The sequence below is a fragment of the Pygoscelis adeliae genome, unplaced genomic scaffold (genome assembly GCF_000699105.1).
Source record: "Pygoscelis adeliae isolate BGI_AS28 unplaced genomic scaffold, ASM69910v1 Scaffold100, whole genome shotgun sequence".
Lineage (NCBI taxonomy): Eukaryota > Metazoa > Chordata > Aves > Sphenisciformes > Spheniscidae > Pygoscelis > Pygoscelis adeliae.
This window is the reverse complement of record NW_008824034.1, coordinates 2,903,911-2,916,770: the sequence shown is the minus strand read 5'-3', so window position 1 is coordinate 2,916,770 and position 12,860 is coordinate 2,903,911. Positions and strand designations below refer to the sequence as shown.

At 40.2% G+C, this 12,860-nt stretch overlaps 1 protein-coding gene across 1 annotated transcript in view; it reads right to left on the bottom strand.

The window, feature by feature from the left end:
* Positions 1-7,587: 7,587 nt before the first annotated feature.
* Positions 7,588-12,860, bottom strand: part of NRK (Nik related kinase) — a 104,107-nt gene continuing 98,834 nt past the window's right edge. The window contains exons 30-31 of the mRNA XM_009331347.1: positions 8,705-8,844; positions 7,588-7,897 (exon numbers count right to left, since the gene is read on the bottom strand). Coding sequence (XP_009329622.1) covers positions 7,814-7,897; positions 8,705-8,844 — 224 coding nt within the window. The 3' untranslated portion in view covers positions 7,588-7,813. The remainder of the gene's footprint in view (positions 7,898-8,704; positions 8,845-12,860) is intronic.

Genomic DNA, 12,860 nt, shown 5'->3' with positions numbered 1-12,860 from the left:
TGAACCGTACCAGTGTCAGCCTCTGGTGAATCAATACATAGTCCCAGATTCTCAGACATAATTAGCAGCCAAGTATCTTGGTTTCTATGTACACCACACCTTAAGAAAAACAGCAGTCAGGCTTTATAGCAATGCCGGTGAGGAACGGGCTATGCTGAATAGGAGGACGTTATTACATTCTGTTAAACAATACATTTAATACATGTTGGAGAAATGAAAGGCACAAAAGAATAAAAGGTGATGCTGTAGATTTAAAACAAAATATTAGCTATTGTGCAAGATTATAAAGCTTACTGTAAAACACAGTTGTTCGCCACAAAGTGTTTTGAGGACAAAAATGGAAAAGCCTTGCTCATACATTTCACCATTATCTCCTAGGTGCTTCTGTTAAATCAACCTAGAAAATAACAGGAAGCAATTAAGTAATGCTAAAATAACATTTTAGGTGATTACCCAGCAGACATCCTCTTGCCCTTTAATCAGCTCTATGCACTTTGAAGAGCAGTTTAAGAAAGTGGTGGGCTGTCAGCAGGAAGATCTCTTACACTTTTATTATGTGGAACCTTGATTTATTGTGCAGGTTTTAGAATCTATATGTCTTTTATATAGATTGCAGGTTTGCTCAGGTTTCATTTAACTTAAATACAGCTGTCTAAACATGGAACTGAACTTGTCATCCAGCTTTTATGATGGTCTTTGGAGAAACAATTTCATTCCAGAGGAATTTGGTACCATGAAACAAACCACTTTTAAATGTAAAACAAAGCTAAAATTAAAAAGCCATTTCATTTGAGCTCCAATAGCAATAGATAATACAAAGCTATTTACAGTTTGTTTGATACATTATGTAACTCGCATTGTGTGCGTAGCTGTATCTTGCTGCCTAGCTCTACTGTTTGGCAAATAGTTGTAAATTAAAGAAGATATTTTAGTTTTTCCTATTATGAGACCAAATGCTTTCACTTTGGACTGGCATTGTTCTGTTTGCAAAGCGTGTTTTGTGGTGTGAGATATAAACTGTTTTATCTATACCTTTAGGTGCAATGTGGATAATACAGTTTCATCAGGGCAATTATACTGTCAAGTCACAGTAAGTTTGAAGGGTTCTTAAGGTGGGGCAGTTTCTGCCAGGGAGAGAGGAGTTCTGTATGTTCTTTATTAGTACCTGGTAATTCACGCCTCCCCTTCCTCGCTTTTTTTGGCTACCTTGCAGATTCAAAAGAAATGGTTGCTTTCTTATGTTGGATAAAATCTAGTGGCCATCTCACTATTGCCTTTTGGGGTCGATATGCTGATTTTGTGCAGCACCTTGTAGAATGTACAACACAAAAAAGATGCAGACTTAGAAGTATATAGGGCTGGAATGAGGGAGGGGTGTGTGGAGGAGGAGGGGACTAAGTAAATCGTGTATGAGCTTGATCCTGGCTGCTACCTTAAGAAAGGGCAAGTTGAGGCCTGGTCTTATCTGTTGATGTCAGAAAGTTGTTCTGGAGTCCAGTATGCACCTCTTCTGTGATTTGCTTGTATGCCGGAACCTGTATCACATGAATTAGTATATGGATGGATGCTCCTGTGTCTCCAAGCGGGTTCAGTTTCTAGAAATTTGCAACCTTCTGTTTTCTTTATAGTATTTTAATTGAACAACTCAGGATGGGGAGCAGGAGAGGATCATAAGCAAGGATGATCAGAGAAAGGCTAATTTTATTTTGTTGTAAATAAGTTGAATTTTACTGAGTAGTCACACAAATGGGTGCCATAGTTGGGCCCAGTTTGCTTTTTGTTTAGTCAGTATTTGCCACAGAATAATCCTATTTTTAAGGGTAGGATGAGATGACTATTGATTGCTGGCATACCACTGATTAAATGGGTGTGCTGCCTACCTGCGTGTCATTCAGTGCCAATGAGCGAGGGGTGGGGGAGGAGATTTTAGTTACTAGCCCATGCAACACCTCCTCGGACATTTCTTATAGCACCTGCCATAGGGATCAAGCTTAGTATATGTATCGGATAAAAATACAAATAATGTTTTAGTACTAGTCTAGACAGGGTAGATCAGCCCCCAAACCAAGTAATTGCAGGTTAGATTTGCAATTGCCTTTATTTGCTCTCATCTCTGGGCATTTTGTCCAGTTTTACTTTGCCTGCAGACTTCTATCATGTGTCACTTGTTCAGATTTCAACAGCTGCCGTTCTCCTTTCTGACGCCACCTTCAGTGCTGTTTTTTGGCTGGGCTGTGTGGTCTGAGCCCAGAACTGCAACTGCAGGAAAACTTTTTAGGACCCGGCCATTCAGGCTGGAGCAGCATGCCTGCTAGGAGTCTGAGAGAGAGGCTTCTGTAAGAGGTTATATTGAGCACATGTGAACATTCATTTTTACATTTTTAACTTGGCTGAAAATGGAGAAGTCTTAATGGGGATGGCAAATGAGCTTCTTTTTTTCACAGGAATGCTAAAAGGTACAAAGGCCAGTTTACTGACCATTTCTCAAGTTCTGGTTCCTGAAACTTTTTTTTTTTTAAATAGAAAAGCCTGCCAGTTCACTTATCTGTCTGGTTTTTTGTGATGGGAGAAGTTTGTTTCTGTCTTTCTGTAAAAACAAACATGGAGAAGACGAATACTGTCCCTAGCATTTTTCTTGGAAACTGTAGAACCATCTTGGCTAAAGTTAAGGGGGGGGGGGGGGGAACGAACTGGTAATAGTGGATACAGAGGATGGAAATTGTAGCCCACTCCGAAAACTATTAGAAGCAAGGGCAAAAACAGGGTCTTAAGATGATCACCACTTCATGCTGTACATGTTACTAACCTTTGGCAAGGCAACACACATCTACTGTCAGAAAACAATAAAGGATCAGCTCAAAAGAGTAAACCCTTGGATCCTCACCTGCAGTTCTTTTCACATATATGGGGCTGGGTACAAGACTTTTTATGCTGGTTCTAGAAAACAATACTTTTTGTTTCTTGATAAGTTTTTTCCACAACATTAATGACATCTCCCAATCCACTAATAATGCATATATGAATCACTGTATTTTTTTTTTTTATAGCAGAGTCATCAGTGCAGAACTGAATCACAGGTGAAGCAGGAAACCAGAATTCCTGCTCTTCTCTACTTACTACAATTATTCCTGATTTTAAAGGAGGTAAGGAAATAAAAAGGAGAGAAAATCTCCTTTCCAACAGACAGAATTGTACCAGAACTCAAGCCTGATATATTTCCTCTTGTACTAGAGAGTGAAACTCATTTGAAGTAACTGGTGTGGAGTAATCCAGGTGTACTGTATTGCTGAAGCCTAGAAATACCTTTTGGTGGCAATAACAATAATGACTGGCAAAACTAAGCTATCTAGCCAATCAAGCAACCGTGATTTCTTTAAACTTATAATACAGATCCCACTCCATACATCAAATGCTGGAAACAACATGCTCTGCCAGCTTAAAAGAGGTATAACATTTATGAAAGATACTCTTTATTTTAAAAAATTAAGAGAAATCTTGCCTCATGGCCTCACCCTTTCCAACTCCCAATACTGGCATAAATGGCAAATTTCCTAATTCTTACTCTTAAGTGGTACAGCTACAGTGTGCTATCACACCTCACATTATGTAGAGCGGTAAATTTTATATGCGGCAACAAAGACTGCGTGAGCATACCTGAGAAAAAGTGAATTGGGCTAACTTGGCATTCAGGCTGATACACATGCATAAAAGCCAGTTCTTGTAGTGTCAATGACTGCAAGCTGTCATTTCGCTCTAGTTGCACTGCCTTCATCCTACCGGGCATTTGTGTAAAGAGAAAGGCGGAAGCACAGAAGTTCACTTGTGAAGCTCATTAGCAGCACGCACAGCACAGCGCCAGCTGTCACCCTTACTAGCACTCTGTCTAGGCTGAACTCTCACACTGTCACCTCAACATCTTTATCCGCTGCAAGGAAATATATTCATTTTGTCTCTATAGGCAGATGTAGATGTTTCCCTAGGGATACTGACTGGATTTGGAAAACAATAACAAAGCTTTCTATGATTTTTTACAATAGCTTATGCCAATATAACAGACTTTCACAAGCACAATACTAGTTTTGATTTTCAGAGTATTTTTTATTACTGTTTCAGTTGTACAATTTCAACATTAGGGAACAATACATAATGTACAGTACATAGCTTGTGTTGTTCCCAGGTTTTAAAGTCGTGTCAAGGTTCAGGCTGCAGAATAGAGTTCACCATTCCTAAAATGAAAGCAGGCACATACAATACTATCTTGCTCCAGTATTAGTGCAGTCTTGTTTGGCAAATACAACATTAGGAGCACCACCTGCCATTAGGATGCTGCATGTACCAAAGGATTAGTGGCATGGATCCTTAACGTTCTGCCCTTCTGCCCCTATAGCATTTGTTCACATCAGAGACATCACTAGAAAAACATTGTTAAGCAGTTCGCTCCTTGGTTTTAAAAGTTAGTGAAAGGGTACAGCTAGAGAAACACCTCACAAAATGAAACTACAAATCTGATACACATTTTGCATAGTTAAATTTATGTCAGGATAAACTTGGGTCTCTGGAATTTTTTTTCTTCCAGCCTTTGAACTTCTGCTTTGAGCTGAACAGTTATTCAGAACACTCTCATTCAGTATTCAGACCACCCAGTCACTCCAGATACCTTTCCATTTCTTTGGTTACTTTCTTTTCCTTAACATCTCTTAACCTTTTTTTGATTCCTCCTACAGCAATACACTGTTCCAGACACCCACTCCCTCCCCTTTAGCTATTTATTTTCTTAAGCTTTTCCCTCCTCTTCAGTCACTTCCACTCTTCTGTTACTCTTCTCGACATCTCTGGGCTCTTTCTCATATTCAACCATTCTGATTTTCTCTTGATAAACAGAAAATGCCACAGTCTTCTTTTGCATCCAGTTGGTACTGCTATTTGCAATACCACTTCTAAATCCTTTAAAAGCTTTCACCTCTAAGGGCCTCATTCTTTCCACATTTACACATGGATGTAACCCCAATAATTCCAATGGTTTTACATGCAAAGTGACAGATGAAAATCCAACCCACTGCCTTGAATTATAGCTGGAAAGAAAAGAGAGCTAATAGAAGGAAACAGAATGAAAAATTAAATTCTCAGTGTAATAGCACACATTCCCTCTCTTGAACTTGCTTTTTTTTTTTCCCCTCGGTATGGAGCTAAACATCTTTACAGTGTGTCAACTTACTGTCACACTTTTCTGTTACAATAATGTTAAACAAGTTTGATCACATTTGCTTCTTCAATCTGTTGATATGGGTTGTTCTAAATTCCCACTGTTCTCTACTAAATTCTTTTTAACTAGTGCCTCGCATCAGGAAAAATCTGCCTCCTAGCTGTTGACACCAAAATGGGAGAGAAAAAATTCACATGCATCCCATGTAATGCAGAGGCTGCTGAGATAAGCACACTTCAAAAAATATTATGGGGCAGCCTAGATCACTGATTGCTTATAGCACAAGCATTTTTGCAAGCAAGTTTTGCACACCTACTGGGTACAAAATGAAAGCTGTTCTTTCTTCACAGTCTCTTAGACTTTTTTGTTTTAAGTCAAAAGCAAGTAAGTTGTATTTCTGATTGTCTGCAAATTATTTTTTGCCTGTAATTGTAACTTTCATCTGTTTCTGTTACAGCTTTGGGTTGGGTTGGTTTTGTTCGTGGGTTTTTTTGGTGAAAGTTGAACAAAACAAGCCCAGTGTTCAGTAGCGTAGGGAGCCAAGCCATGTTTTGCTCATTTGCCCCAGTTCTAGCATTGGCAACAGGTAGGAACATTACTACAAATAGACAGAGACCTCCTGTTTTCACACAGCTCTGCCTGAGCACAGTATACCATTCAGATTCTAAGTCTGCAGACAAGCTGATTACTTGCATACATTAAGAACCACTTTGAGTATTTAACTGCACGTATTTTTTTAGTATGGCCTTAGGCTTATTTTTCTGTAGGTTTAAAACATTTGAAAGGCAAATACTTCATAAAAAACACTATACATTTTGAGATAAGCTAGTGCTCATGAAAAGTGCTAGGTCAATAACTTTGGAAAGTGCAGTCCTCCACGTAGCCAAAAAACGTAAGACAGCAACAGTGTAGGCATCGCTGATCTGCCTACAGCAGTTGAGCTGCCAACAGGGGGAAGGGGGGAAAGGGTGATTAGCCCCTAGTTTGATTCTCTGCTGACATATACATGGATACCAGGTCTGGAACTGATGGTTGCAATCTGAGCACCTGTCAGTCACAGCATGACTGCCAACACTAACTTAACCGACGTACTGTACAAAACAGCTACCAGTTCCAACAACTTTATTTCTCCCCTTCTTCGTCAACTTTGAATCATCAGCCTTGAGGTAGACAACCAGATATTCCAACACACTTTCCCTGCACCTTTCAGAATCACATATTTCAAGTAAAAAAAACCTATTTTCAAACACTGCAGCTAGCGATTTCACTTTTGCCTACAGCATCATCCATACTGTATCATGTCTGGAATGAGCTCTTCTGTATTACATTTGATGCTTTATGTTTTCAAAGCACATCCAAAAATCAGCTAAATGAGGATTGCATTAAACCCTACAATTTAATCATAGTATATGATTATATATAGTATATATATTATATCTGTATAGTTTTATGGCCAAGTTACAAGCCCCTGAGAACAGAGTTTATGCAGAAACACTGGCACCAATAACACTAGTGAATGCAGCTTTATTTAGATGTAATTAGCATAGAAAGCACCTGAAATTATTTATCTTTTCTATTTATAATAGATTAACTCTTTGGATATTTTCATAACTATATTAAGAATACATTTGTTAATCTTAACATCCATTGTGGAAAGATTATATTTACACACAAATACATGAAGACTTGATGCTGAAAGAGCAAGAAGGGAAGAAAAGGAAGTGCCTGATCCTGTGCCCTTATATACATGGGTAGTGCCTTTAAATCAATTCATATGAGTGTGGGTCTCGTGTTTGAATAAAAGTTACAGGTTCAAGTCCATAATGCTTTATGCATATATGATTTTGACAAACTACTATTTAAACCATTTTTACAAATACATTCTACAGTAACTGTGTCTACTACGGGCTCAGGCATCCAGCCCTGAGAGAAACATGAAGTCTGTCCCCTGCATTTTTTAAAATCTACCAGATAGGGCACATGTAGAAGCAGCTGCTTTCACAACTCTGCAGTGAAATGCACCTGTCTACCTAGCACAGGATATGATCCCTCAAGCGTCCCAATCTGCGTTAGGCCCCACCATGAAGAGTTGCTCTTTCACTGATTATAAGACCTGGACAAGTGAGTCTTGGTGAAACCAGTAACAGCTTGCTTAAAATGTAAAACAAGCCAAAACCCAATTCAAAATAAAGTAGATTCCAATTTGTCACCAAAGTTGTTTGTGTTTTCATATCTACCTACAGATGTTGCTGTCCAAAAAAGAAAGATAACTTCAGTTCAAGATAACATTACATCATCTGTGAAAATGAAACTGTACACTTTTCAGAGTACAGGAGCTTCTTATATTGGCTACATTCTTCATTAAAGTTGTTCTCTCCTAACACTGTGAATACAATCTTGGTTTGCAACATATTTTAGAAGACAAACTAAACATGTTTGCAATACTTTGACAGGAAAATGGAATTCTTTCCAAACTGAAAGAATATGAATTTTGGTAAGTTAATGACAAATTTTTTGTAGGTAAAAAGTGCAAATTTGTGTATATTACCTCCAAGCATTTTACACTGCTACCTACAGGGAATTTCAAAGCATCCTTCATTTTGATGTGGTTTACCAGTTGAATAGTATGTTTTGACCAAGAGTCATAAAGTATATTTGACTGCTGCCTCCTGACTGTACAGATGCAAAGAACACCTTGAAAGGGAAAAAAAAAAGATACGCTACTGTCAGTTTACATTTATGAGAATATTTTTATCCATACAGGAAATCTGAGAGAATGCCACAGTCCCAAATACAAGGATATATAAATCACAATTCAATTTTAATCCCATGAGAAACTTTTTAAAACGAAACTGTGCTTGTACAACTGGGATATATTTTTTGGTATATTTCTTTTCCTATTTGGAAAGACACGAGAACATTTTAAAGTCATTAATTAATCTAAACAGTTTTGGGGCCCCAGTTTTGTAAATATGTCAGTGGGACTAAGCAGGTTTCACAGAACATTTATCAAGAACTGCTATATGCAAGAAATCATACTTGATTATCCATAGTCTAGTGCCTGCTGTATCTCAAATATTAGACCGTTGGGTTTTTTCCCCATGATGGCTGCTCTGAATTGCCTGCAATTTCAGTAGCCCAGGAGAGGCGGTCCTGTAGTTGGGCATTATCAGGGCTGGCTCACTAGCCCTCCCCACTACACCTGTTGTGCTGGAGTCTGGCCAGTTGGCAATGTCTGTTATTTGTTATCACCTCTGATAAAGTTAAGACTGGGTGGAATAGGAGTTATAACAGAGCTGGCTAAAGTAGGTTAGTGTGAAAGAGCGGAATATCCATAGTGCTTTGTGGGGTCAGTGACTACATCTGCTTTGAATGGGGAAGTTATACTAAGTTAAGAAATAACCGATGTAAAAACAAAGTTACAGAAATTAAATGGTCTTAGTGTCATAGTCAACTATTACTCATTTTTGCTAAATCACCACACTGTAGTCATCTCTGTACCTTGTCATTTCTTTCACATAGAAATTTTAGCTTCTGTGCTTTCTTGTGCATAAATACTCCTTCCAGATTTCCTGTTTCCACAGACCGTAGTTCAATCGCCTTCTCTCCCCAGCCCATGACCTGATTAGATTGAAGGTAAGCTAAAAGAAAAAAAAAAGAAAAAAAAAAGATTTGATACTATTTAATAGCTGACAGACTGATTCTTGCCTCATTTATGTCAACATGGATCTGAAGCATTTCTCTTCGATAACAATATATTCTGAATTATTTGTATTTTAAGTTTACACAAAAAGCCTTGGCAACAGTAACTACATTTCAGTTTCTCCTCTCAGGCTTATTTTGGACTCTAGACATAAATCTTAAGTATGCTACTATTGTATATTTTAGAATCACAAAAGGTTGGAGGAAACCTCTGAAGGGCATCTTGTTTAATGCCCGCCCCCAAAGCAGGGCCAAATTAGACAGTTACTTGGGACCTTGTCCAGACATGTTTTGATGGATATTTCACAACCTCTCTGAGCCCCTGCTGCAATGCATCACTGCTTTCAAGGTTAAAAATTTCTCTTGGTGCAGCTTGTACCCATTTAGCCTCTCATCCTTTCACTGTACATGTCCAAGAAAAGTCTTGACTCTGTCGTCTCTATAGCCTCCCATTAGGAAGCTGGGTTTGTATTTACTACAGAGTTCAGCTTAGTCTGAAACCTAAATACTTTTGAATCTGAGACTATGGCATGATTAATTTGATGTCCTTAGCTATTGTCTTCCAATCACTGGTTATGTGCATTACCTCCAAAACCAAAAGAAGATACTCCAGCACTGTGGAAGCTTACTATGTTACTCCCTTTAAATCTGGCAATTAGATGAGAAATCAGAATAGTGATGAAGCAGTTAACACCACAGATTTCAAACTGGGCACAGTTTCAATGAAAGCCCTCTGATTAGTGCATATATGGGCTTCCAAGGTAAAAACACATTAGTTATGCTCTATTGATAGTCAATGCTCAGAAATTGTTGTTCTTGCTCAACTATGAACTGTTATTTCATTAGTCCGAGAATTCTGGTGCTCTGAAATGATGTAGAGGGAATGTGTGCATTTGACTGTTTTTTACCTTCAGTGGACAGTGCTTGTCTGCCCTACATTATTAGTGCGAGCAATGTCTGTTCCTTAAAACCTTCCATGTTGATTTAGATTTTTGTCTAAAAATTAAACTTTCAGTACACACTGATATAGGAAGCAACAGCCTGCGATCCTTCTTTAGAAGGACAGCAGAAAATAAAGGCAATATGCCTGAGTGACCATATATCCTTCTAGCAGTTGTTGATTTAATATTAACTTGGAATCCTTGCTTATAATTCTTGTCAGAACAAGTGTATGAAAATTATACCTCCTTGGAAACGTGTGGTTTAGCTACAATATTGTGATTTTAGTTCACTAAAAGTCTACAAATTTCCCCTAAATCTGTTTAGTATACTTTCCTCTCACTTATTCTTTGTGCACACTGAAGGCTTCCCTGCCACTAGAGCTGAGAGCAAGAAAATTCTTTCCCAGTATCCCCGTCATGTGGAAAGAGGAAGAAACCATCCTGTTTGAAAAGCAAAACAGCAGTGAGCAACTGAGGATAAGTGGGAGAAGAGAAGGGGGGGAGGGGTATTTCTAAAAATCAAACACCTGAAATCAATACATTTTAAAATCTTTTCTTTATGCTTCAGTTCCTAGGCTGTACAACAGGGCACTACTCCTGTAGGCTGCAAGGAAGACTATCATTAACATTTCTGAATCACTGCAGCAGTAGCATGATAAGCACCAGGGCAGCACCCATGCAATGTGCAGTTAGTATCTGGAAAAGGTAGGCCCAGACCACATATAAAGTGGAGAAGACAAAAATGATACAAGACTCAGACATTTGCTATTTTTTGTAACAACTGACACCACATTAACCTTTTCAAACTTCGCTTTTAGACGCAACAGAGACAGTGGCAAGCTATGGTTCTGGGGGGTGGGACAGCAAGGCAGGTGCATATATATAAACAGCATGAAAGCATTCTATGGCTACCCTGTTTAGTATAGGTCATATAGGTCCAGCAACAAAGACCTAATCCACTCATAAGTCTCCTTGTCTTTTCCACTACATGAAATCTGCACTCAAGTTGTCAGTATGCCATGTCTGTATCAGCTGTATCCATGCCTTCAGCAGATTTCAATTTGATAGCATCCTTGCAGCTCTCAGTAACAGCTTACTTAGGCTCTGTTGCAACCTCTAGGTCATCCAGGATAGAAAACCTTGGATGACTGGACCACTACTGCTATGTTCAGAAGAGACCTGATCTCCAAGCAGTATTACAATAGGAACATAATAAAACAGATATAGCAAGTTCAGCCATTGATGCTTTGCTGGCCGGCATCATCCTCGTTATTGTTTGGTTCCACTTGCAGAGCCTCATACCTATTATGCAAGGGCACCTGGGGAGGTGGGGTAGTCACAGAGGAGATGCGCCTGCTGCGCCAGGCAGGAACTTGTCGCCATTGCCCCCATCCCTTAAGTCACTGTGTTCAGCCAGGCGGAGAGAGGGTAGGGAATCCTCCATTTCATGTGTTCTGTCTGCCTGCTGGGCCTGTCCCAGGGAAGGTAGGGTGCAATTCCAGTAGTGTCTCTCTTGCTCTCCCTGATACTCCTCAACCTACTCACCTCCTCACGGAGCTCTGTCACTAAGCGGAGGAGTTCCTCTGCCTGGGCGCACCTCCCACAGGTGTGCTCACTGCTGTCTCCTGGTACTGGTGTAAGAGCAGGGCACACCCTGTAGCCTGGTGCCTGGCTGGCAGCGTGTTCCCACCGGAGCTCTGTCTGGGAAGCTGCGTCAGTTGTGGTGGGTGCAGAGCTTAGACAGGCCATGGCTTCCTGTCAGGTGGATACCACTGCTCCCTGGTCGAGCTGGCAGAGCTTCAGCACCCTTTCTGCGCGCCCTTCCACGCACCACGCCCTTGCTGACATGCCATGCCCTGGTCACTAGCACTCCCCAGGAGCTTCTTTTAAAGGCATGGGGGGGCTTGGCTGCCATTGCTCCTGACCCTGCCCAGGTCTCGTCAGCTGCTTTCGCATGAGCTGCAGGCTCCTGTTGGCTCTCGGCTCCCCCGGTTCAGGAACCCCCCCCTGTGCACCGCGCTAGAGCGCTCTGCTGCCGATCATGCCGGCACCGGAGCTGCTCGCCACAGCCATCTATACATGGAAATTAATTTGCAGGATAGCAGGCTGTGAATTCAAAGGCCAGTACTGAGTCTTGATAATCTTCCCATGTGGGAGCACTTACAAGTGTTTCATGTGAAATGAACTGAGAGCAGATTAGATACTCAGAATAAAGTTGTCTTACTCTGGAATAAAAGCTCCTATACCCTGAGCAACTTAGGAATAGTTATTCTGAGTCCACTTCCCACCTCAACAGGCTTTAGATAAAAATATCCTATGCTTCCAGCTGGCAACATATAAGGGTGTTTATATTACACACAATGCAAGATTGTACTGGTTTCTAGCAACCCTAGACTTAGACAGCCACTCTGGTCCTTTGGACAGTAGCTCAGCAGAAAAGGCATATACTGACTCAGACTGATGTGCCAATATTGCTTAACGTAGTGGAACAAAGTTATTCAGAGTTACCTGAAACTCCCCTGCTTCACCCACATTACCGCATATCTTAAAAGACCTACAGTTGTGCGTGACCTGTGGTTCTTTTTACACCATTTACACCAGCATTACTCCCTGGACATCGAAGAATATATGCCATAAAGTTAGTATAGCAAAGTGAGCTCAAAATCAGTTTCTTAACATTGTGAAAGCATTAGCAACGCGTGAAACTTAGGGTGAGACTTGGTATTTCCTGTTTACACCGTGTATGAACATTAAATTGAGCAGAGCCCCCATTCAGGGAAGCGACTGCTTCAAGGGGAAATGCTTGAGCGAGATAGGAAAGGTGAAAGAAATTACTGAGCCATATTGGATCCATTAACTTCTATGAAGTGTCACTGACATGAGCTAATGATCTCAGTCTCACACCAGTAGCATACTCACAGTCTGAATGAGACAAGCGCACTTGGTATCACAGAACCCAGGTACTGCTACAATCTCACTTCCCTTCTTAACCCTTCTTTTCTTTTTTAAACTCT